The sequence below is a fragment of the Carassius carassius genome, chromosome 26 (genome assembly GCF_963082965.1).
Source record: "Carassius carassius chromosome 26, fCarCar2.1, whole genome shotgun sequence".
NCBI classification, from domain to species: Eukaryota; Metazoa; Chordata; class Actinopteri; order Cypriniformes; family Cyprinidae; genus Carassius; species Carassius carassius.
Window position 1 is genome coordinate 6,765,253 of NC_081780.1, and position 20,437 is coordinate 6,785,689.

The window sequence follows — 20,437 nt, forward strand, 5'->3', positions numbered from 1 at the left end:
CTTCTATGACATGCGCAGTCCCATAAGGCTCAATTTTTGCACCGCTTTTGTTTCAAATGACTACCACACCATTGACTCCCTTTGCCAATGCATTGATGAAATTAACAGTTGGATGTGCAAGAACATTCTTCAGTTAAACATGCAAAAAAAATAAGTCATTGCATTTGGAAACAAAGAAGAAGATCTCAAGGTAAATGCATACCTTGACTCTAGGGGTCCAAAAAAAAATCAAGTCATGAATCTTGGTGTGATTCTGGATACACACGTCAAACAGTCATGTCAAAACAGTAATAAAATCAGCATACTATCATTTAAAAAACATTGCAAGAATTATGTTTTGTTTCCAGTCAAGAATTGGAGAAACTTGTTCATGCCTTTATCACCAGCAGGGTGGACTATTGTAATGGGCTCCTAACCGGCCTTCCCAAAAAGACCATTAGACAGCTGCAGCTCATCCAGAACGCTGCTGCCAGAATTTTGACTGGAACCAGAAAATCTGAGCATATTACACCAGTCCTCAGGTCCTTACACTGGCTTCCAGTTACATATAGGATTGTTTTTAAAGTACTTTTACTCATTTATAAACCACTCAATGACCAAAGAAACAAATACATATAGAAGACTTAACAGACCAATAAGAGCATTAGGATCAAGTCAGTTAAAAATACCAAGGGTTCAACACAAAACAAGAAAAGTCTGCTTTTAGCTATAATGCCTTCCGCAGTTGGAATCAGCTTCCAGAAGAGATCAGATGTACTAAAACATTAGTCACATTTAAATGCAGACTCAAAACTCATCTGTTTAGCTGTGCATTTATTGAATGAGCACTGTGCATTGTCAAAACTGATTGCACTATATTTTATGTATAACCATTTTCTATTCCTAACTGTTTTAGATTCATTTGAATACTTTTAAATATTTTTAAATTCCTTGCTTTATTGTTTTATTTTATTTTATTTTATTTTATTACCATTGTGTATGATATGTGCTATATACTGTAAATCAAGTCCTTGTCTTAAAAAAACATTATGTTCAAAGAATCCTGAAAAAAAAAATCCAAACTTTTTATGGAGTTGGTGGGGGACACTTTCTGGTGATATTATTATGTTGAAGACTTGAGCAGTTTACCTGAGCAGATGACTCCAGCATGCCCAGTATGATCACAGTAATTTTTATTCCATCCTGCCGAGCCACACTTCTTCAACGTGGACTCTGTTCCAGTACATAGAACAATGCTCATCCAGATTGGTCCTGATCCTTGTCCAAAATGAGCATCACCCAGAGAATCTACAGGTTCTCCACAGTCCAGCTCTCTACACACCACTGCAGCATCAGCCAAATCCCAGCTATCATCACACACTGTTCCCCACTGACCTCTGTGAAGAACCTCCACTCTACCAGCACAGCGACTGTGACCACCAACCAACCTCACATTCACACTGTCTGTATATTGAACGGAGATAACAAAAAAATGACAGTCTCATACTGTTAACAAATCGCATCATCATGAGAGGGAAAATGTTTATTTTGCTAACATCAAATTTTCAATCTGGAGATTTAAATCTGAAGAAGAAATTTGTTCCAACCTGCACACATCAGTTCAACATCGTTTTCATATGAACAGTTGTGTTTGTCTGATGGTGATGCTGGACAGAGGTGAATCTGAGACTCATTTCCTCTGCACTGAATCTCTTGTGTCCACATCTGAGTGTCTCCTTTGTCAAAAGCAGCTGCTCCCAGCACCTGTACAGGAGCCCCACAGTCCAGCTCTCTACACACAACCTCTGCATCCTGCTGGTCAAAGACAGCGTCACACACTGACATCCACGTCTGATCATGAAGTATCTCTAACCTCCCAGAGCAGCGAGAACCTCCAACCAGCCTGACTTCTGAAAGAACACAGACGATAATTTTAATTTAAATAATTTACTGAAAATCCCTTTTGTACACTTGATGTATAAAAGTAATATATCCACTAGCCTATTAGTTTTTATTAAACAACTATCTAATCTTAAACCTATAAACAACAAATAAAAAAATGAAAAGCCTGAAAGAACACAGACATTTTAATATATATGAAAAAAAAATAATAAAAGATTGAGATATTAGAATGAATTAAAAACGTAGACTGCAGCCATGGAAAAAAATATAATAAATGATAAACACTGTTAATTATTATAAAACAGAAAATATATTTTAAATTGTAATAATAATAATAATAATAATATTGATAATAATAATAATTCAAATAATTACATTTTTACCGTGACAATAAATTCAGTCCTTGCACACACAAAACTCAAATAAAAGACTAAAATAAAGTAAAATCACCTTACTGACCCCAAATTTTTGAGGATGTATTATTATGGTGAGGTTTGGAGCTCTTTACCTGAGCATCTGACTCCAGCATCTTTAGAATGATCACAGCTCGTTTTACCCCAACCTGTTGACCCACAATTCTTCAGTGTAGATTCTGATCCAGTACACACAACATAACTCATCCAGATTGGTCCTGATCCCGGTCCAAAATGAGCATCACCCAGAGCATCTACAGGTTTTCCACAGTCCAGCTCTCTACACACCACTGCAGCATCAGTCATATCCCAGTCATCATCACATACTGTTCCCCACTGACAGAATTTAAAATCGGACAAACACCCTTTGTCAATGTGAATCAAATCGTACAAATTTGCCATGGAATGAGCTAAAGTTAACAGATGTGAGATAAAAGATCTGCCTTGAGGAACTGATGCTCATAGCAAAGTTTAAATGACCAAGCAAAGAAAGCATGTCACGTTTAGTCCCGGTACATAGAGTTTTTCATTTGGGAGAGAAGCTTGCATTTTGACAGGGTAATGTACCCAGGAATTTAAGAGTTGATGAGCCCAGCATTTTTTCTTTAGAGAGGGGAACACTAACATCATTGAACATCACCTGCTTTTGGGAAGAAGGAAAATCAATAAGCAAAAAAATAATCCAAAATCAGACCAAAAAGTGCTGATGAGCTGAAGGCCAATGTCAAAGAAACTGGGGTTCCATACCACCTCAGCAGTGCCACAAACTGATCACAACCATGCCACACCGAATTGAGGCAGTAACTAAAGCAAAATGAGCCCCTACCAAATATTGAGGACATGTACAGTAAATGAACATACTTTCCAGAAGGCAAAGAATTGGTCCTATGAAGTTTTCTAATTTGTTGAGATAAAATATTGTGAATTGGTTTTAGTTAAATGTGAGCCAAATTCATCACAATTAAAAGAACCAAAGATTTAAACTACTTCAGTCTGTGTGCATTGAATTTTCACAATTTGAGTTGAATTACTGAAATAAATGAATTTTTCTACAACATTCTAATTTATTGAGATGCACCTGTAGATATGCCTAAGACTTTGATTAGCTGGTTCAGGGGTGTTTTAATTAGAGTTGTAGCTAAGCTCTGCAGGACAGTGGCCCTCCAGGACCAAGTTTTTACACCCCTGGTCTAGACAAAAAGAAATTAGACCACTTATAAATAGTACTGAGTTAACACAAAAAAATATTGATATATTTCAATGAAGTCAACAATATTTAAAAATTCTCTAAATTACAACCATAGCATAGACATACAGTACAATGGAATGATCAGTGAGATGTTAAATTAGATATGACTGAAATATTTAATACTTGTTTATGTAATCTATTATTCAGCTATATTAAGAACAATTCAGGAATTGTTTGAGTAGACAACGGCATATCATTTAGTAGGGACGCTAGAGACATGTTCCAATATCCAGCAACTACTAAACTGTCACTAGCAAAAAATAAATAAATAAAAAATAAAAATAAATTCTAAATTGTATAAGCAATTTTTGAATGCATGTCTAAACTTAATTCCTAGGAGGGGCACAGCTCGGCAGAGTTCATCTCAGAGTTGAAAGCAAAGAGGGGAAAAAAATGGGCTAGTTGCATATCTCCGCCATCTTGGATTTCCGGTCTTGCGAGTGTGTGCGTAGATATTTCCGGTTGTGCTAAACGTCAGTGCAGAGAAACGGAGAAGTCCAAATATTACTTTCTATATGTTTACAGGATTCATAATATCACTTCAAATGCAAATAAGATATACACTGCTATTATTACTATACTATAAATGTTAACTGAGCCAGTGGATTTGAAACTTGTGTATGTTTGGGTCTGGTGAATGAATTAAATACACTAATGTTCACGAGATGAAAGTTGAACTCATGGTGTGTATACACGGCTACATAATGTATTTTTATCTTACCAAATATGTAAATGTACAAATTACTTATTTCTCGAAAATGTTTGCATTATTTTTTTTTAATGAAATATTTACCTCATGAGATGTGGGCTGCAATGTATCTTCAGAAGTATCCATTTCTCAATTGTACACATACTGTACATCAGTCTGTTTCATCGTTATTTTCACAACATATTTTATTTACACAGTAAAAAATACATGACTAATTTTAATATGTGTTTAATCTGATAATTAATGCAAAAGAATAACAATATACATGGCTGCTCATAGACAGATAATGATTTATGCTGCAGATCTTTCACAAAACAAATAAACGTAGATAAAAATACACATGAATGCAAACAGCGATCTTTTATTTAATGCAAACCTACCACAATTATATTAATTACGTTTAATTGTACAGTTAGTTATAAATTGATAACAAATAAAGTTAATAAAACATGCTTTATCAGAAATCTCTGTGCGTCTTGTTTGACAGTCAGAAACATTGATCTTACATAACAGTCACAACAAAACCAGCTCTTCGAAAATGAAAAGTATTGCATATTTGAGTGGTTTGTGTTTGAAAGAAGAAATCCCTGTGGACCTGACCTGATCGCATAATCTGTATCTTGATGAATTTCCACACAGAGGTACGCAAAATGTAAGGAGGATGTTTCCCCATGTTTTTGATATACCACTATCCGCTGTTAAATTTGAAAAACATTAATTCTATACATCTCGTCAAGTTTCGTATGTAAGTTTCCCTTACAGTCAATGCGAGCGTCGCAAGACCGGAAGTAAGTATGCACACACTCGCGTCGCTGAAGCTCACCGGCGCCATCTTGTGCACCTAGCCCATACTATTTGTGGGCCCAATATGTTAATTCTGTGATCAAATGTAAATGAAATTCTGTGATCAAGTCATTGACCTATGGAGCGTTTTTTTGCTTGTAATGTCATAGTCAAGTATGATTATATAGTATATATATAATTTAATATGTATATTGAACTTTTGCTTTTTGCTTACAAAAAACCACGTCCATCCATCCATCCATTTTCCAAACCACTTCATCCTCTGCAGGGTCATGCTTGGCTGGAGCCTATAGCATCTCGGTCCACACAGGCAGGTGACATCTGAACAGATGGCCAGTCCATCACAGGGCTCACACACAAAGACAAACATTCACACATTCACTCACACCCATGGGAAATAGTGTCTCCTTCACCTATGACGCATGTCTCTGGAGTGTGAGCGAAACCGGAGCACCTGGATAAAAACCTCCAGATCTACAAACCAAAGTACCTATGAGGAAACCTACTATGCAGACACATACCAACTCCACACAAAAAGACCCCTCTCTTTCTCTTACTTTCTCTCCCAACAAATATAGCAAATATAAAACTAATATATTTTCACAAATGGCGTCTCCATTTTAATAAGCTCAGTTATATAAGCTCTATCATATAAGGTTTTTCAACTCAAAGTGCATGCCGTGTGTTCCTGATCGTCAGAAACTCAATCTCCAGGACATGAAGTGAACAATCGAATAGTTGCTAGGCTGCTGTTTGTAAATTTATTTCCTGAAGTAAATTTCAATACCTTTAACCAAAATATAAAAGTCTACCACGAGTGGGTCTACATTTAAAAGGAGCCATATTTTCAAGTTGAAGACCCTGCCAACTGTAAAAAATCTGAATTCTTAGAACAATTCTATAAAAACTGATATAATTTTAGATATATATAAAAAAAATGTCAGTTCAATGCAACTCCAAAAACTGCATATTTAAAAAAATAAATAAATAAATAAATAAATAAAATTATATATATATATATATATATATATATATATATATATATATATATATATATATATATATATATATATATATATATATATATATATATATATATATATATATATAAAATCTGGAAAGAGGCTTTGAAGCACTTTTTCTCTTAAAAATGTGTTGATTTTAGAGATTTCAATATACATTATAAAAATATATATATTTTTATATATATATTTATACATAATATGAAAATATAGGTGGATAGCAGATAAGGTATACATAAGACATAGTTTATATTCCACATTTAATGACAAATAAGAACAAGTATACATTTTGAATCCCACACAGCATCATCAGTTTTCAAGTTTTCAAGTCATAACATATCAAACAAATTCCTTTGTATAATAGGTTTTTTTTTTCTTTTCTTTTTTTTCTGTGTTTATTAGTCACGTTGAATTAATAAAAGCATATCAATCGTCTGTTTCCTGGAGAGACATGCATTACTCTGCGTCATATTTAGAGTTTCAGCGCGAGAGCGCCCTCTGGCCTTCAGATGGATACTTACAACTGATCATAGAACTGTGCTTCACTGAAAGATACGCATAACAATCACAGCTTTTTGTGTATTTCGATTAATCCTGCACCCCTATTTGACATATTGACTTTATATTAAACATATCGAATATGGAAACAATTATAAAGACAATTTGTTTTTACAGATTTCTCACAACTTCAAAATGAGTTTAATGATCTGGAAATGTTTAAGACATCATGACAAAAAATGAATAACAATAATATGAAATACACAATAGACATAATTTTTAAGAATATAATTAAAATACACATAAAATATACATGCATATTAGAATAATCTTAATAATAAAAGAAATAAACCTGTAACAAGATGTCCCAGTATATATATTATATCAGTGACTATATCATCATTATTCTCAGGTATGATTTGTTGAACTTCTATACGAGTTAAAAGCATTTTTTTTTCTCTCTAAGAAATTGTAACTGATTTAGGAGATTTCAAAACAAAAAGGCAATATAAAAAATTGGTGGATTGCAGATAAAACATTAAACTTAAACTGTGGACCCTTAAAAGGATTTGAGACAGTGGGTGTGCTTTCAGTTATACAGTTCCTCCATGTTTTCCAGGCTCCTCCCCCACATCATCATAATCTGGAAAACAAGATTAAAATTAAATTAGCTAAAATGAGCAGAGCAATTCATCATTTAAAGAGTAATTACAAACACTAAATAAAAAAACACTAAATAAAATTTCAATAGTGTGGTGTTTAATTATGACACTCATACATTACTTTGCATTCTTAACATCATCATACTTCTCTCTCCGAACATGCTTTGATAAATGTGGCTAATATTAATTACACATACAATTGTCTTTGCCAAAATAATTTGAAGAAAATTAGAGGAAAATAATTCTAAATTAGAAAGGTATATTTTAAAATCCACACCTGTTTGAACATTGAAGAACTCCTGTACAGTGACGACATCATCATAGTTTTCTGATAATTCTTCTTCAGTTAAATCATAGAAAATAAAATATATTCATTAAAAGTACAACATTTGGAGATGCACGGATTGCAATATTCTTCGCCAATTCCAATTTCCATTTTTGTGCAGTTTGCCCAGCCAATGCCGATTTTTTTGACAATTCTAATAATCTTTCTAAGAACTATAAGCATATCAATGCAAAAACCTATTTTTATTATTATTATTATTATTATTATTATTCTATTTATTGAACTTTTACAATAACCAGATAAAGATACAGGAGAATCCTGAAAAAATACATATACTTTTTTATACCCCTTCCCACCCCCTAGGAGAAAAAAAAAAGAAGTAAATAATAATAATAAATTATGATAAAAATTATAATAATAAAATAAAATAAATTAAAATGTAGTTAAACGAAATAGAACATAAAAAAACAAACACAATTCCCAGTGTAATATAAAGAATGTCAAGCCTTATATCACAAAAAATAATAAAATCTTAATCCTTAATTTGACACATTCTAGAAGTACAGTTATATTCCGAAAAATAAATAATAAAGGGATTCCAGATCTCAGAAAACATACCAGTGTTGCCCTTTAATGTATACCTATTTTTTTTTCCAAATGAATAAAACTTATGACATCTCTCAACCAGTCATCAAAAGATGGAGGGAGTTTTGTTTCCACAGCAGGAGAATGCACCATCTGGCTAATAATGTTAAAAAAGCAAAAGAATATTTGCAGTATTTCCAGGGAAATCAGTGACATTTGACCAAGAAGTGCTACCAATGGGCAAGGCTAAAATCTGTTTCTTCGTCACTAAAGAAAAACAATTAAAGATTGATTGCCAAAAAGAATTTAATGATGGACATGTCCAAAAGATATGCATTAAGTCTGCCAGGGCCTGATGGCAAAAATCTTTTTTTTTTTTCAAAGGAATATATATATCTGTCCCTCACTGACAGATTACTCTGAAGGTGATCTATTGTAAACTTGTAACTGTACCTTAAATTTCCACCCCTGTCCAGTTGGTGGCGAGTGCGCTACAGTATGGCAGCAGAGCACGGAATTGAACAAAAATCAGCCTCAAGAACAAAAATAAAACCGTTTTGCTATGTGTTTGATTAAGTGAATACACGAATACACACTTTAAACTATATCACTCAACATTAAAGAGCACCAAAATGGCATTTATTGCTTTTTAATTTTTGCAAATTAACAGAATTTGAATTTGTTTTAAACTAAAAGTAACAAAGGACAAAACATAGCCTATTGCAATTTATGGAAGGGAGGTCCACTATGCACTGTACATTCATCAACTGAAAACAGCATAGAGCAAAAGGTCGATTTGAATTTAAAGGGGTAGTTCACCCAAAATAATTTCTGTCATTAAAAGGCACCTATTATGCCCCTTATTACAAGATGTAATATTGGTATTGGGAGTGAGAAGTTTCAGTCAAAATACCCAACAGATCATAAATTATAACTGGAAAATGTCATTTTGGGGCTGTCTAAAAAAGAGCTGTTTTGGAGTGTATCACTTTAAATGCAAATGAGCTGCATATTCAAACCCCATCTCCAGAAGAGGGCATAGCATATATGTCTCTCTACATTGCATATCTACACCAATAAACAGCCAGTAGAAGCCACATAACTGAGGGCGAGAGAACCGGTGTTTAACATATGGGAAGCCAAATGCACTGAAAATGGGACAAATCAGCACGATGTTGCAGAGCTCATGCTGCAAATATCTAAATAACACCATGTTAAAGTGGATTTTGCATAAAGGTGCCCTTTAATTTCTCACCCTCATGTCATTCCAAACCCCCTCGTTTATCTTTGGAACACAAATTAAGATATTTTTGATGAAATCTGAGAGCTCTCTGACCCTCTATAGACAGCAAGGGTAATACCACGATCAAGGCACAGAAACGAGTAAGGACATCAAAGAAATCAGCATTATTTACGTTAAGTAGAAAGCGCATGCATGCAGGGGCGGCCTTAAGCATCTGGGGGCCCGTTTCAATAACTAATATGGGGCCCTGCCCACATAAAATGTAAACATAATAGAGCAGAAAAAGCAAGGATTCCTGTTGGTTTGCATCATATTATTTTATTACTCGCACTTTCAGCTTCATTAAAAGGCAGCTTTATACAAACTATATACAATACAGTGTTTTACGTTGGAATAAGCCTCGCCCTTTCAGGCAGGGCAACATCACTGCTTATTTGATTTGCGCAGTAGCTATATTTTCAGCTGTCTGGGCTGATTTAAAAAAAAAAAAACAGCTCAAACATCCCCTCAACTTGCCGTATTACGGAGCCCGGGAAGTCACCTGTGTAAGTAAAAATAATTTGTAAAAAGTCCGTGACGACGGTTTTGGCAATCCGTGCGCCCTAAACCGTACTCACGAATTCTCAAACTGTTCCCTCGGTTTAACAGATCGTGCCCACGGATTAATAAACCGTACCCACGAGTTTCTAACCCGCGCTCTCAGATTTGTAAACAGTGCCTGCAGTTTCTGAAATCTGTACCCACGAATTCATAAACCGTGCCCACGCTTTCGCAATCCGTTCCCACGGGTTTGTAAAATGTACTCACGGATTTGTGGCTCACTCATTTTAGAAGATCATTTGAGAGCTACTTTTTAAAAATGAAAGTGGCCGAGAGCTACTCATGCAATAATTAAATCTCTTAAATAATGTCTCATAACTCTCATATTAACAACTATGCTAACTGTTTTAGACCTAAAAGAGTTATTGTAGGCCTATATATGTCCCCCTTAATTGACATAGGCTATATATATCAAAATATTATACTGTAAAAACACATAATTATTGTTGATTTTATAGTGCATCATAACTAGAGATAAAATGGTAAGAAAATGTAATTTCATGATTATAGTGACCAAAATGAGCATGGTTATCACATTATCCTGTTCAAAAAGTACTAATACTACACAATAAAATCAATTCACCAAGTTTTATGTAGAAAACCAAATAACAAATAAACTTACCATCAATATGCACTTTTTGTTTACATGAACATTAAAATAGTAACATTAAAAATGATGGCCAAATTTGAAAGGAGTGTCTTGCAACATGTTATCTAACATGTACACGTTCAAATAAAGTTTTGACAAAAAAGTTTTTATAAAAAGATAAACCTCGCATATTTCAGCCTTTAAATCATTTTTATAGAAAGAATGATTCAAAAAAAGACAAAATACTGACATTTACAATGCACATTATTAGCTTATCTTTTATTATTAATAGTAAAATTCGGTTCCCGTGGCGTCTGTCGTTGCTATGCACCATGCGCTCTCCACAACGACAGAGAAGTTTTAATAGCTAATGGATTTCCACCACCGAAAAACGCTTTGCTGTAGCTCTGCTAGAAGATTTATTTAGAAAAAACACCCGTAGTTTGGGTGCACCCCCATCCTTCATGTTGACTTGTTGCGCCTGGAAAAAAATGAGCACGTCGCTTCAATTATTTGAAATAATGAACTTGAGCGTGCAAAAGACGCGATATTGAACGGCCCTCGAGCTACCTCCAATTAGGTCACGAGCTACTCTCGCGAGCGACGTGTTGGAGACCACTTTAGACATTATGTCTGAAAATCAATATCCTAGGGAGAAAATGAATGGGATTTTCCTGTTCTGTTGGGGGCCCCCTTGGAGGGCGGGGCCCGTTTCAATTGAAACAGGTGAAACATAGGTAAGGCCGCCTCTGCATGCATGCAGAACATAAACAACGCTGATTACATTGATTATATTCTGGAATACTCTCCAAAATGGCGGAAAAAGTTAATAAAATTCTGTTATTATTTTCTTTGCACACAAAAAGTATCTTAGCTTCATAAAAATTACGGTTGAACCCTTGATGTCACAAGAACTATTTTACTGATGTCCTTGCTACGTTTCTGTGCGTTGATCATGATAGTATCCTTGCTGTCTATAGGAGGGTCAGATAATTGTCAGATTTCATCAAAAATATCTCAATTTGTTTTTCCGAATATGCAGGGATTTAGACTCATTCTTCCCACTGTTATCTCGCTGTTTTGCAAATAACTTTCACAGTTGGTCGCAAAAGCACATAATTTGGTTGCTTTTTTTTTTTTTTTTTTTTTTTGCTAAAACATGGGATTAATCAGTGTATGCTGATTAACTTTTATCATAGTTTATAGTTATATGGTATGAAAATGGTTAACGTTCAACCATCTCTTTTTCATCAATAGTATTATTTGTGATTTTAATTTTGTAAACGGGAGTTCGTCTTTTGATGTAATAAGCGAGTTTGCGATCTTGTCACTTTTACAAGAAAAGAAAATGATTTGCTTGTGTAGCCAGGTCAGTAGAGGGCGCTACTGAGGGTATCAGTAGAGGGTGTAATTTCCCTTTAAATATGTCACTTCCTTTTGGGTGGAATGGCTGCAGTGCTTGAATTGTTTGGCATGGTCGGTCGCTGGAAGAACAAGCTCTGTTGTTTTGTTTAGGCATGTGGTTTAAATACCTTAATGGTGAGAAGGTTTGACTGGATGAGTTGTGGACACTGGGTTATCATTGCAGTACACTGCACAGAAGTTTTCTTAAAAGCCCTCACATTGGCTATGCTGAACGAGATGAGCAGTGGACATTAACGACAGTTGTACTTCCAGTGTCTTCTGAAATAAGAATTCGATCCATCCAGTGCAAATGACCACTGTTTTTCCCTACCTTTATTTTTCAGTTTCTTAATAGGATTATGGTATTGTAATCGGTTTATTTTGTTTATTTGTTTGTTTGTTGGCCCAAAAATTAATTTGTTGTATTTTCTTTTTGGTTTATTTGGTGAACTCCAAGCTAAGTCATTTCCAACAGCTCCCAACAGAGTAACTAGTGGGGGAAGATACTCATTTCGATTTATACACCCGTGTGGTGATGAAAGTTTGGTGTGTATTTGTGCACGCAGTGTGCGGTGTAGAAAGTTTGTAATTTCTTTTTTTTGGGTTGTGTATTGTATTTATTCATTTGTTGTGTATATTTTCTTTTTGAAGTATTGTTACCCCACATAGTCTCTTCTATTGCCACCCTGTATCACTAAACGTGGCTAGCTTGTGAAAGAAATCGAATGAAACCAGAATCCATGTATTTAATAAAAGCGATGTATTTATTTTTATAGCAGTGTTGCCTTAAGTTATTCATTTAATTGGATAGCCTCGCGGGAAATCCCTTTATTGACTTGGGGACTCCTACCCAAACAAACTTGGAGTGGCGTAGTCAAAATCAGTAACCACACATCTCTATAACCCCATTACACTTTTTAAGACTGAAACAAAAGATAGATTTATTGTTTTTCTTAATTAAAAAGCACAACAACTATAAAACTGTAGGCTTCAATGACAAACTAGCTTACATTATGTTTATTAACAAAAACGAATAAAGCATGTCATACACCACATACTGTATTATATGCAGCCTCATGCTTTCAGCAGCAGAACTGAGGGACACATTAGGGTTGAAGAAAAGCTCAATGCACAAAATACAGAGATAGCCTTAAAGAAAACCCAGTCCAGATCATTCAGAACCTAAGACTGGGCAAAATGTTTACCTTTTCAACAGGACAATGACCCTAAGCACACAGGAAGAGTGGCTTAAAGACAACGCTGATGAGCAAAGCTTGTTGCATCAAACAAAAAAGACACAAGCCTGTAAAAGTGCTTCAGCTAAATATTTAGTTAAAGGTATGAATATACTTATGCAATGAACATATTTCAGTTATATATATACAAAGTTGTGACAATTCTGTTTTTGATTTATCAATATGGTGTATGGAGTGTTGATTGATATAGAAAAAAAGTAATTTAAAGCTATTTAAAATAAGGCAGTGACATAAAAGAAACACCACTGTGTGTTGCTCGGAAACACAGCAGTTCTTCTATGGCTTTGATTGGACTATTTTCGTCGGAAAAAATTGAGCAAAAACAGTCAATATTGTGTCTAAAATTTAAATTACTTAATGTTAACTTCTTGTTTATTGCACTGCTATTGTATAAAATCAATGTCGCATTGCAATCGTGCTGATATTTGAGGAAACATCTGGGTTGTGTAATGTTGCTTACCTATATCCTCTATTATAAATGTATTTTTTTCTACTGCAGTATGCATCTATAACTTTCTCTTCTGACGTTAACATTTTTGGTGGCCAAGTTTAAGTTCTTACCAGTTGTTTTTGTTATTGATGTTTTAATCAGGCTTCTTGTCCTTATTAAGGCAAGTAAAATGATCTCTTCAACAAAAAAAAAACTTGTCCCAGACAAGCATTAATCAAGCCCCATGGTTCCCCCACAGTTTACTTTGTCCTTGCACATATTATGAATTGTGACCTTTGTGTTTTCTTCACTCACAGTGAAGAACTTTCATGACAACGATGTTTATGAATGTGAGCATAGCTGTAATGGAAAATGGAAAAGCTTGGAATTGGCAAGACATGAGACCGTTCTATGACAATCATGTGAAAATATCATCTGATTCCGTTGCCGGTCAATGACTGCATCTCTAGTACACATGTACAATTAGAAATCATATAGTGTTTAAATATGGAAATAATTAACAGATGTAAACCTGTAGCATGATGTCTCCCACCATTAGTGATCGCATCATCATAATCCTCTGGTGTGATTTGTTGCTCTTTTAAGTTATGCAGAAGCAAAGAAAAAATGAGCAGAGACTAAGTGCACTGTTCATAAGTCAGACAGGTAATTTAATTAAGTGAAATCCTGTGATTGGATACAAATTCACTCACCTGATGGGCCCTTTGTGGTGGTGCTGTCATTATAGTAGTCAGGTGTGACTCCCACTGAAGAGTGTGCTAAAAAAAAAAGGTAATAAAATGTAATTGTTAAAAATGAATTTAACATGCATGTTTTTTTATTTAGAAGGTAACACTATTATACTCGACCCTTCCAACCTGAAATAAGTTTATCAACATCTTCATACCCAGAATGCTGTTCTTTAGAAAGGACACTTCCTGTTATTAGGGAAGGAGAACCATCAGACACATGATCACAATCACAAATCATCCATGATCCCCAATTCTTTTGGATCATATAGGCTAACACTAACGATATATAATTTCAATGCACAAAACATCCCTCAAATGAAATCAGAGTGATTTACTCTACTCACCCCTCTGAATAAAGAGATCACCCTGTTGATCTCAACACATCAGACTCTATAACATTTACTTACCCCTCTGAGTGAGGAGACTATGTCTATTAGTGGGTCTCCGCTGAAGCTCTTCATAAACAGCTTCAGTCGTCGTCTTGTGTCTCTTAGAGAGAGCTGTGAGTGTAGACAGACAAACCTGCTGTCAGTTCACAACACATGACTGATCACACACTGAATAAGACACAATATGACAGTCTCTGGATCTCTCCTACCTCTCCTCATCACTCTGTTCTGCTGAATCAGTATAAGCAGTGGCACTAAGAGCAGTAAGAGCACAACTCCCAGAACAATCACAAGCACTGGGGGGACGGAGAGAGTTTGTGGAGGAGAGACTGATGTTGAGCGCACTGGAGGAGAAACTGGAGGAGAAGCTGACGTTGTTGTGGCAGGAGTAGTGGACACTGAAACATCTGGCAATATAAAATGCTTAATTGATAAATGATTAAAACGCACAAATATTACTTAGCACAAAATCAAATAAGTAATATTCCTCAGTGATTGTTGTGACCTTCACAGGTGAGTCCAGCATGCTCTTTGTTGGAGCAGTCAGTGTGGTTTTTCAGGGAGAGAGGACAGTCCCACAGGTGAATCTCATTCCCTCTGCACTCTACTTTGTTCATCCACACAACACCTTCACCAGCACCAAAGACTGAATTCCCATCAGCCCTCAGTGCTGCTCCACAACCCAGCTGCCTGCAGACCACCTGAGCATCGCTGATGTCCCACTGATCCTCACAGACTGAGCCCCACACAGCGTTATGATACACCTCCAGCCTCCCAGAGCACCGGCCCTTACCTCCACTCAGTCTGAGAGGAACATGATCTAAAACACACACACAAAACAACACCTTAAATGACAATAGATCGCTGTCAGAACAGCAGGGGTACTGTACATGTACTGTCAGGTGTATACAGTATGCAGAGAAAAAAATCTTGTTGTTGTCCCCAGAACAACAAAAACATTACATCGGCGGTTATGATTTTCTCTTCCACCAAGTTACACTTACCTGAACACTGTTTCTGGTGGGGAGATGAGGACCATGTCAGATAGCTTCGAGGGGACTCGTGGTTTTTCTGTTCTGTAATCAGTTATGTTAATCATAAATGTGTGTGTGTGTGTATATGTATATATATATATATATATATATATATATATATATATATATATATATATATATATATATATAAATATATATATTTTTTTTTTTATTTTTTTTTTTTAAATTTAATATATATATATTTATATTATTTTTTTTATATATACATATACACACACACACACATTTATGAGTAACATGCACACATATACACACACACACACACACACACACACAAAACAGTGAGAGAGAGAGAGAGAGAGAGAGAGAGAGAGAGAGAGAGAGACATAAGTACATATATAATTTTGTATATTTTGCATCAGTCTTACCTGAGCAGGTGATTTTGGCCACTTCATCTCCATCACAGTAATTTTGTCCCCATGGTAAAGATGGACACTGCCACAGATTTGAGTCATGTGGTCGACATTTCACTTCATCCAACCAGTTAGTAGCTGATTTCACTCTGGATACTGAATCAGAAAAATCACCAGATCTTCCACAGTTCAGCTCTTGACAGATCAGACTCACTGTGTCTCTGTCCATCTGGTTGTAACACACATTACCCCAGGATCCATTGTAGAAAACCTCCATATTCCCTTCACAGCCCTCAGTTAACCTTATCTCTTTAAAATCTTAAACGAAATGAAAACAAATATTATTTTTAAATCCCAAAATGTTTAATTAAAAATACAGCAGTAGTCTTCACCTGAGCACACGACTCCTACATCCTCCATGTGCTGACAGTCATGTTTTCCCCAGCCTGAAGAAGAGCAGCTCCACAGGGACGTCTCATTCCCCTCACACTCCACCTCATCCAGCCATATGTGTCCAGAACCAGGACCAAACCAGGCTGGTACCTGCTGGTTACTGAGGGCCACTCCACACTGCAGCTGTCTGCACACCACATGAGCATCTTTAATATCCCAGGAGTCATCACACACTGTCCCCCATGAGCCGCTGTGAAAAACCTCCAGCCTCCCTGCACAGTCTCCCCCAGAACCCACCAGCCTGATGGACCCACGGCCTGATATTCAGAGAAAGAAAAACACATTATTGATCACTAACAACTGAAGAACCTGCCCAGATGTTGTTGTTCTCACCAAGGCAGGTGATGTACAGCTGTTGTGTGGAGCTGCAGTTGAGAGTTTGTGGAGAGCTGCAGTTCCCCAGATGAGCTTCACTCCCAGAGCACTGGAAGCCCGTCACACACTCATGACTGTGTTCAGGACTGGATGAAGAGGAGCCGTAGAAGTTCAGCACAGAGCCACACCCCAGCTGTCTGCAGACCACAGAGGATTCAGTGAGAGTCCAGGAGTCCAGCAGAACTCTCCTCCAGACCTGATGGATGAAAACTTCCAGCTCCCCCTCACACTGTCTCTCTCCAGACAATCGCACCAGACCATCATGAAGAGCCAGAGAGGAATCTGAGGAGATGAAGAATTTTACTAAGATGTTGCAGTATGTATTGTATGTATTTTTACTCAATAAAATCCTCTCACTAGAGCAGATGACTCCAACATCTCGTCTGTGAGAACATTCAGCTCGACTCCATGAAGAGATGGAACATTCTGAGAGTTTTGTTTCATTCCCGTCACAATCAAACACATCAGCCCAGGTTTCATTACTTCCCTCTCCAAACCAGTCTGATCCCACAACAGACACAGCAATCCCACAATTCAGCTGTCTACAGAGGACACTGGCAGCTCTCATATCCCAGCATGCATCACACACTGTGCCCCACTCTTTGAGGAACTGAAGCTCCACTCTTCCAGAACAAGAGTCTGAACCGGTCATCAGTTTGGCTGTTGTGTAACCTTAATAAAGAATACAAATACAGTATAGTGCTGCTATAATGCAGCAAACAATATAAAATATATAAAATATAAATACAGGGACACTGAATATTGATATTTTACCAGAACATATCATGCCAACGTTATTGTCACTGGTGCAGCTGTGATTGTATGTTGACACTGAACAGAATGAAATATGAGATTCATTTCCTCTGCACTGAATCTCTTGTGTCCACATCTGAGTGTCTCCTTTGTCAAAAGCAGCTGCTCCCAGCACCTGTACAGGAGCCCCACAGTCCAGCTCTCTACACACAACCTCTGCATCCTGCTGGTCAAAGACAGCGTCACACACTGACATCCACGTCTGATTATGAAGTATCTCTAACCTCCCAGCACACAGATGAGGTCCAGCAGCAAGTCTGGAGTGTGTATTACCTGTTTGTATTACACAAAAGTAGTGCCTGGCATTGATCATGGATGAATTATTGAATTCATAGTGAAAATGCAGTAAAACATTCACTGTAGATTTTTTGTTCTCCAGATTGTCCAATACTTAAGTGCCAATACATGATAAGAACAAAACAGTTTATATTCTTATATATTATTATACTTATTCATTTTCGTATTTCAAATGTAATAAACACATTTTTCTCACTTCCGCTGTATGACTGATTAGTGACGAGCACAGAACCAAAAATTAGAAGAAACCATTGATCAATAAGAAGCACAAAATGAGGATTTGTAAAGAAAAAAGGTCAGAGGATTTCAATATAAACGAAGAGGAGACTGGTTTTCCTTTGCTAAAGTAAGGAAACTTTGTTTCCTTTGCTCCTGCATATCTCAGAGGCGCGCGCTCTGTGCATACGTCCTGTGTCATCCGCCTGGACGACTTCTATGACAATCAGCAAATTTGAGAAAAAAGTGTTTATTACGTTTGAAATGTCGATATTTATCTTTAACAAAAGCATGGATTCGCTACAGGAGGCATTTATTCATCCCCTAGAGCTGTGTGAGGGGTGTTTTATTACAGAGTTGCACACTTTATTTTACGTCTCATGAACTGTTGACAACCAACACCCGCTTACCCCCATTGAAAGGCTTGGAAGAGCAAGGACAATGTTTAATATAACTCCAACTGGATTCGTTTGAAAGAAGAAAGACATACACCTAGGATGCTTTGAGGGTGAGTAATACAGGCTAATTTTCATTTTTTTTGTGAACTAATCCTTTAAAGCAGTATATTTTAGTATACACATGGGGTACTTTATCCCTGTGTGCACCAAACCCATCATGAGTGTTTGCTGCTAGAGAGCCATTTTATTTTAGTATCATCTGACCATTGAACCCAGTCCCTTTAAAGTTCCAGTCATGTCTTGCAAATGCTGGAGTTTGTTTTTGGATGAGAGCGGTTTTTTCTTTGTTTTTTTTTTTTTTTTTAAACCCTCCCAAACAAAAGGTTTTATTTTTTGTTTAGTTTTTTTTTTCTCTCAAGGCTTTCTGACCCCAAAACTCATCTATTTTCTGCAGTTCTCCAGCGGTGATCCTTGGAGACTTTGGCCACTTAAACTCTCCTCCTCATTAGGAGGAGACTGTATTAGAGAAAACTATTTATTTCATATTGTGATTTTCCACCACTTTCAATTTTTTTTATTTATTTCTTTTTTTTTTTACTTTAAAGGTAAGATTTTTTTTTTTTTTTTAATGAAAGATAAAGTGGATAAACAATGCATATTTATTTTCACAGCCTTCTTTGATCATATTTACCAAGGGTATGAATAATTTTGAGCACAACTGTATATTTATAATCCATTGCTAATCGACATTGTCTTTATTACATTACAGAAGCTATTTTCGGCCTCATTTTGTGATAAGAAGCCATATCAGGTCACAAAAGGGAGCTATTAGAAACACTTGACTGATGTTGTGAACTAAAAATAAGTTATTTTTTGTTAGGCAACAGGTTTAGAAACACTGCAATTTATTACAAGGGAAGATGTTTGGAGCATTGTTTTTTCTCAAATGCACGTTATAACTGGGCACAGAAAAACTGCAATTCACAAGTGCGTATTGAAACATGGATGTTGCACCAAAGAGTTCAATATTAGAATTGTGACATCCCTAATAGATAGATAAATAGATAGACAGACAGACAGACAGACAGATCATAAAGCATTCTTTAGTTTTTTACATATAATGGATCAAGAGAAAAGGGTGAGAAAGTGTTGCATGCTTTAAAGGTTTAGTGTTATTCACCTGAGCAGATTACACCAGCATCATTATTATGAGTACAGTAAGGTTTATTCCACCCTACTGATCCACAATTCTTCAGTGTAGACTCTGTTCCTGTACAGAATACAGCACTCATCCGGATTGGTCCTGATCCTTGCCCAAAATGAGCACCAATCAGAGCATCTACAGGTTCTCCACAGTCCAGCTCTCTACACACCACTGCAGCAGCAGGCATATCCCAGCTACCATCACACACTGTTCCCCACTGACCTCTGTGAAGAACCTCCACTCTACCAGCACAGCGACTGTTACCACCAACCAACCTTACATTCATTACATCTAAGAGAGAGAGGAATACGGAGGATGAGAGAAACAAAAGAAACAAAACAGTGTGAAGGAATGAAAATATTTCTATCTATGTTTACAAGTTATTATCCTCAGGGGTGTAACTACCAGTAATGTGAGCAATCAGTTAAATGTTGACCTGTTCCTCTTACAAACTATCATTTTATTAGACTTAAAATACAAAGCATATGGAAAGTTTTGAGG

At 36.2% G+C, this 20,437-nt stretch overlaps 3 protein-coding genes across 3 annotated transcripts; all 3 read right to left on the bottom strand.

Annotated features, from left to right (window-relative positions):
- Nucleotides 1-1,086: 1,086 nt before the first annotated feature.
- On the bottom strand, nt 1,087-2,623 carry LOC132105650 (deleted in malignant brain tumors 1 protein-like). Its single transcript, XM_059510937.1, has 3 exons — nt 2,390-2,623; nt 1,587-1,889; nt 1,087-1,443 (listed from the first exon to the last, which is right to left on the bottom strand). The coding sequence occupies exons 1-3, from the start codon at nt 2,598-2,600 to the stop codon at nt 1,103-1,105; spliced, it is 855 nt and encodes a 284-aa protein (XP_059366920.1). The 5' UTR covers nt 2,601-2,623; the 3' UTR covers nt 1,087-1,102.
- Nucleotides 2,624-14,881: 12,258 nt separating this feature from the next.
- LOC132105380 (antigen WC1.1-like) lies at nt 14,882-16,917 on the bottom strand. The gene is made up of 6 exons (XM_059510465.1): nt 16,808-16,917; nt 16,573-16,760; nt 16,196-16,498; nt 15,777-15,848; nt 15,278-15,592; nt 14,882-15,179 (listed from the first exon to the last, which is right to left on the bottom strand). Exons 1-6 carry the CDS (start codon nt 16,915-16,917, stop codon nt 14,917-14,919), a joined length of 1,251 nt encoding a protein of 416 aa, XP_059366448.1. The 3' UTR covers nt 14,882-14,916.
- On the bottom strand, nt 16,795-20,217 carry LOC132105647 (deleted in malignant brain tumors 1 protein). Its single transcript, XM_059510933.1, has 3 exons — nt 19,913-20,217; nt 17,783-18,094; nt 16,795-17,680 (listed from the first exon to the last, which is right to left on the bottom strand). The coding sequence occupies exons 1-3, from the start codon at nt 20,121-20,123 to the stop codon at nt 16,917-16,919; spliced, it is 1,287 nt and encodes a 428-aa protein (XP_059366916.1). The 5' UTR covers nt 20,124-20,217; the 3' UTR covers nt 16,795-16,916.
- Between the last annotated feature and the right edge of the window lie 220 nt (nt 20,218-20,437).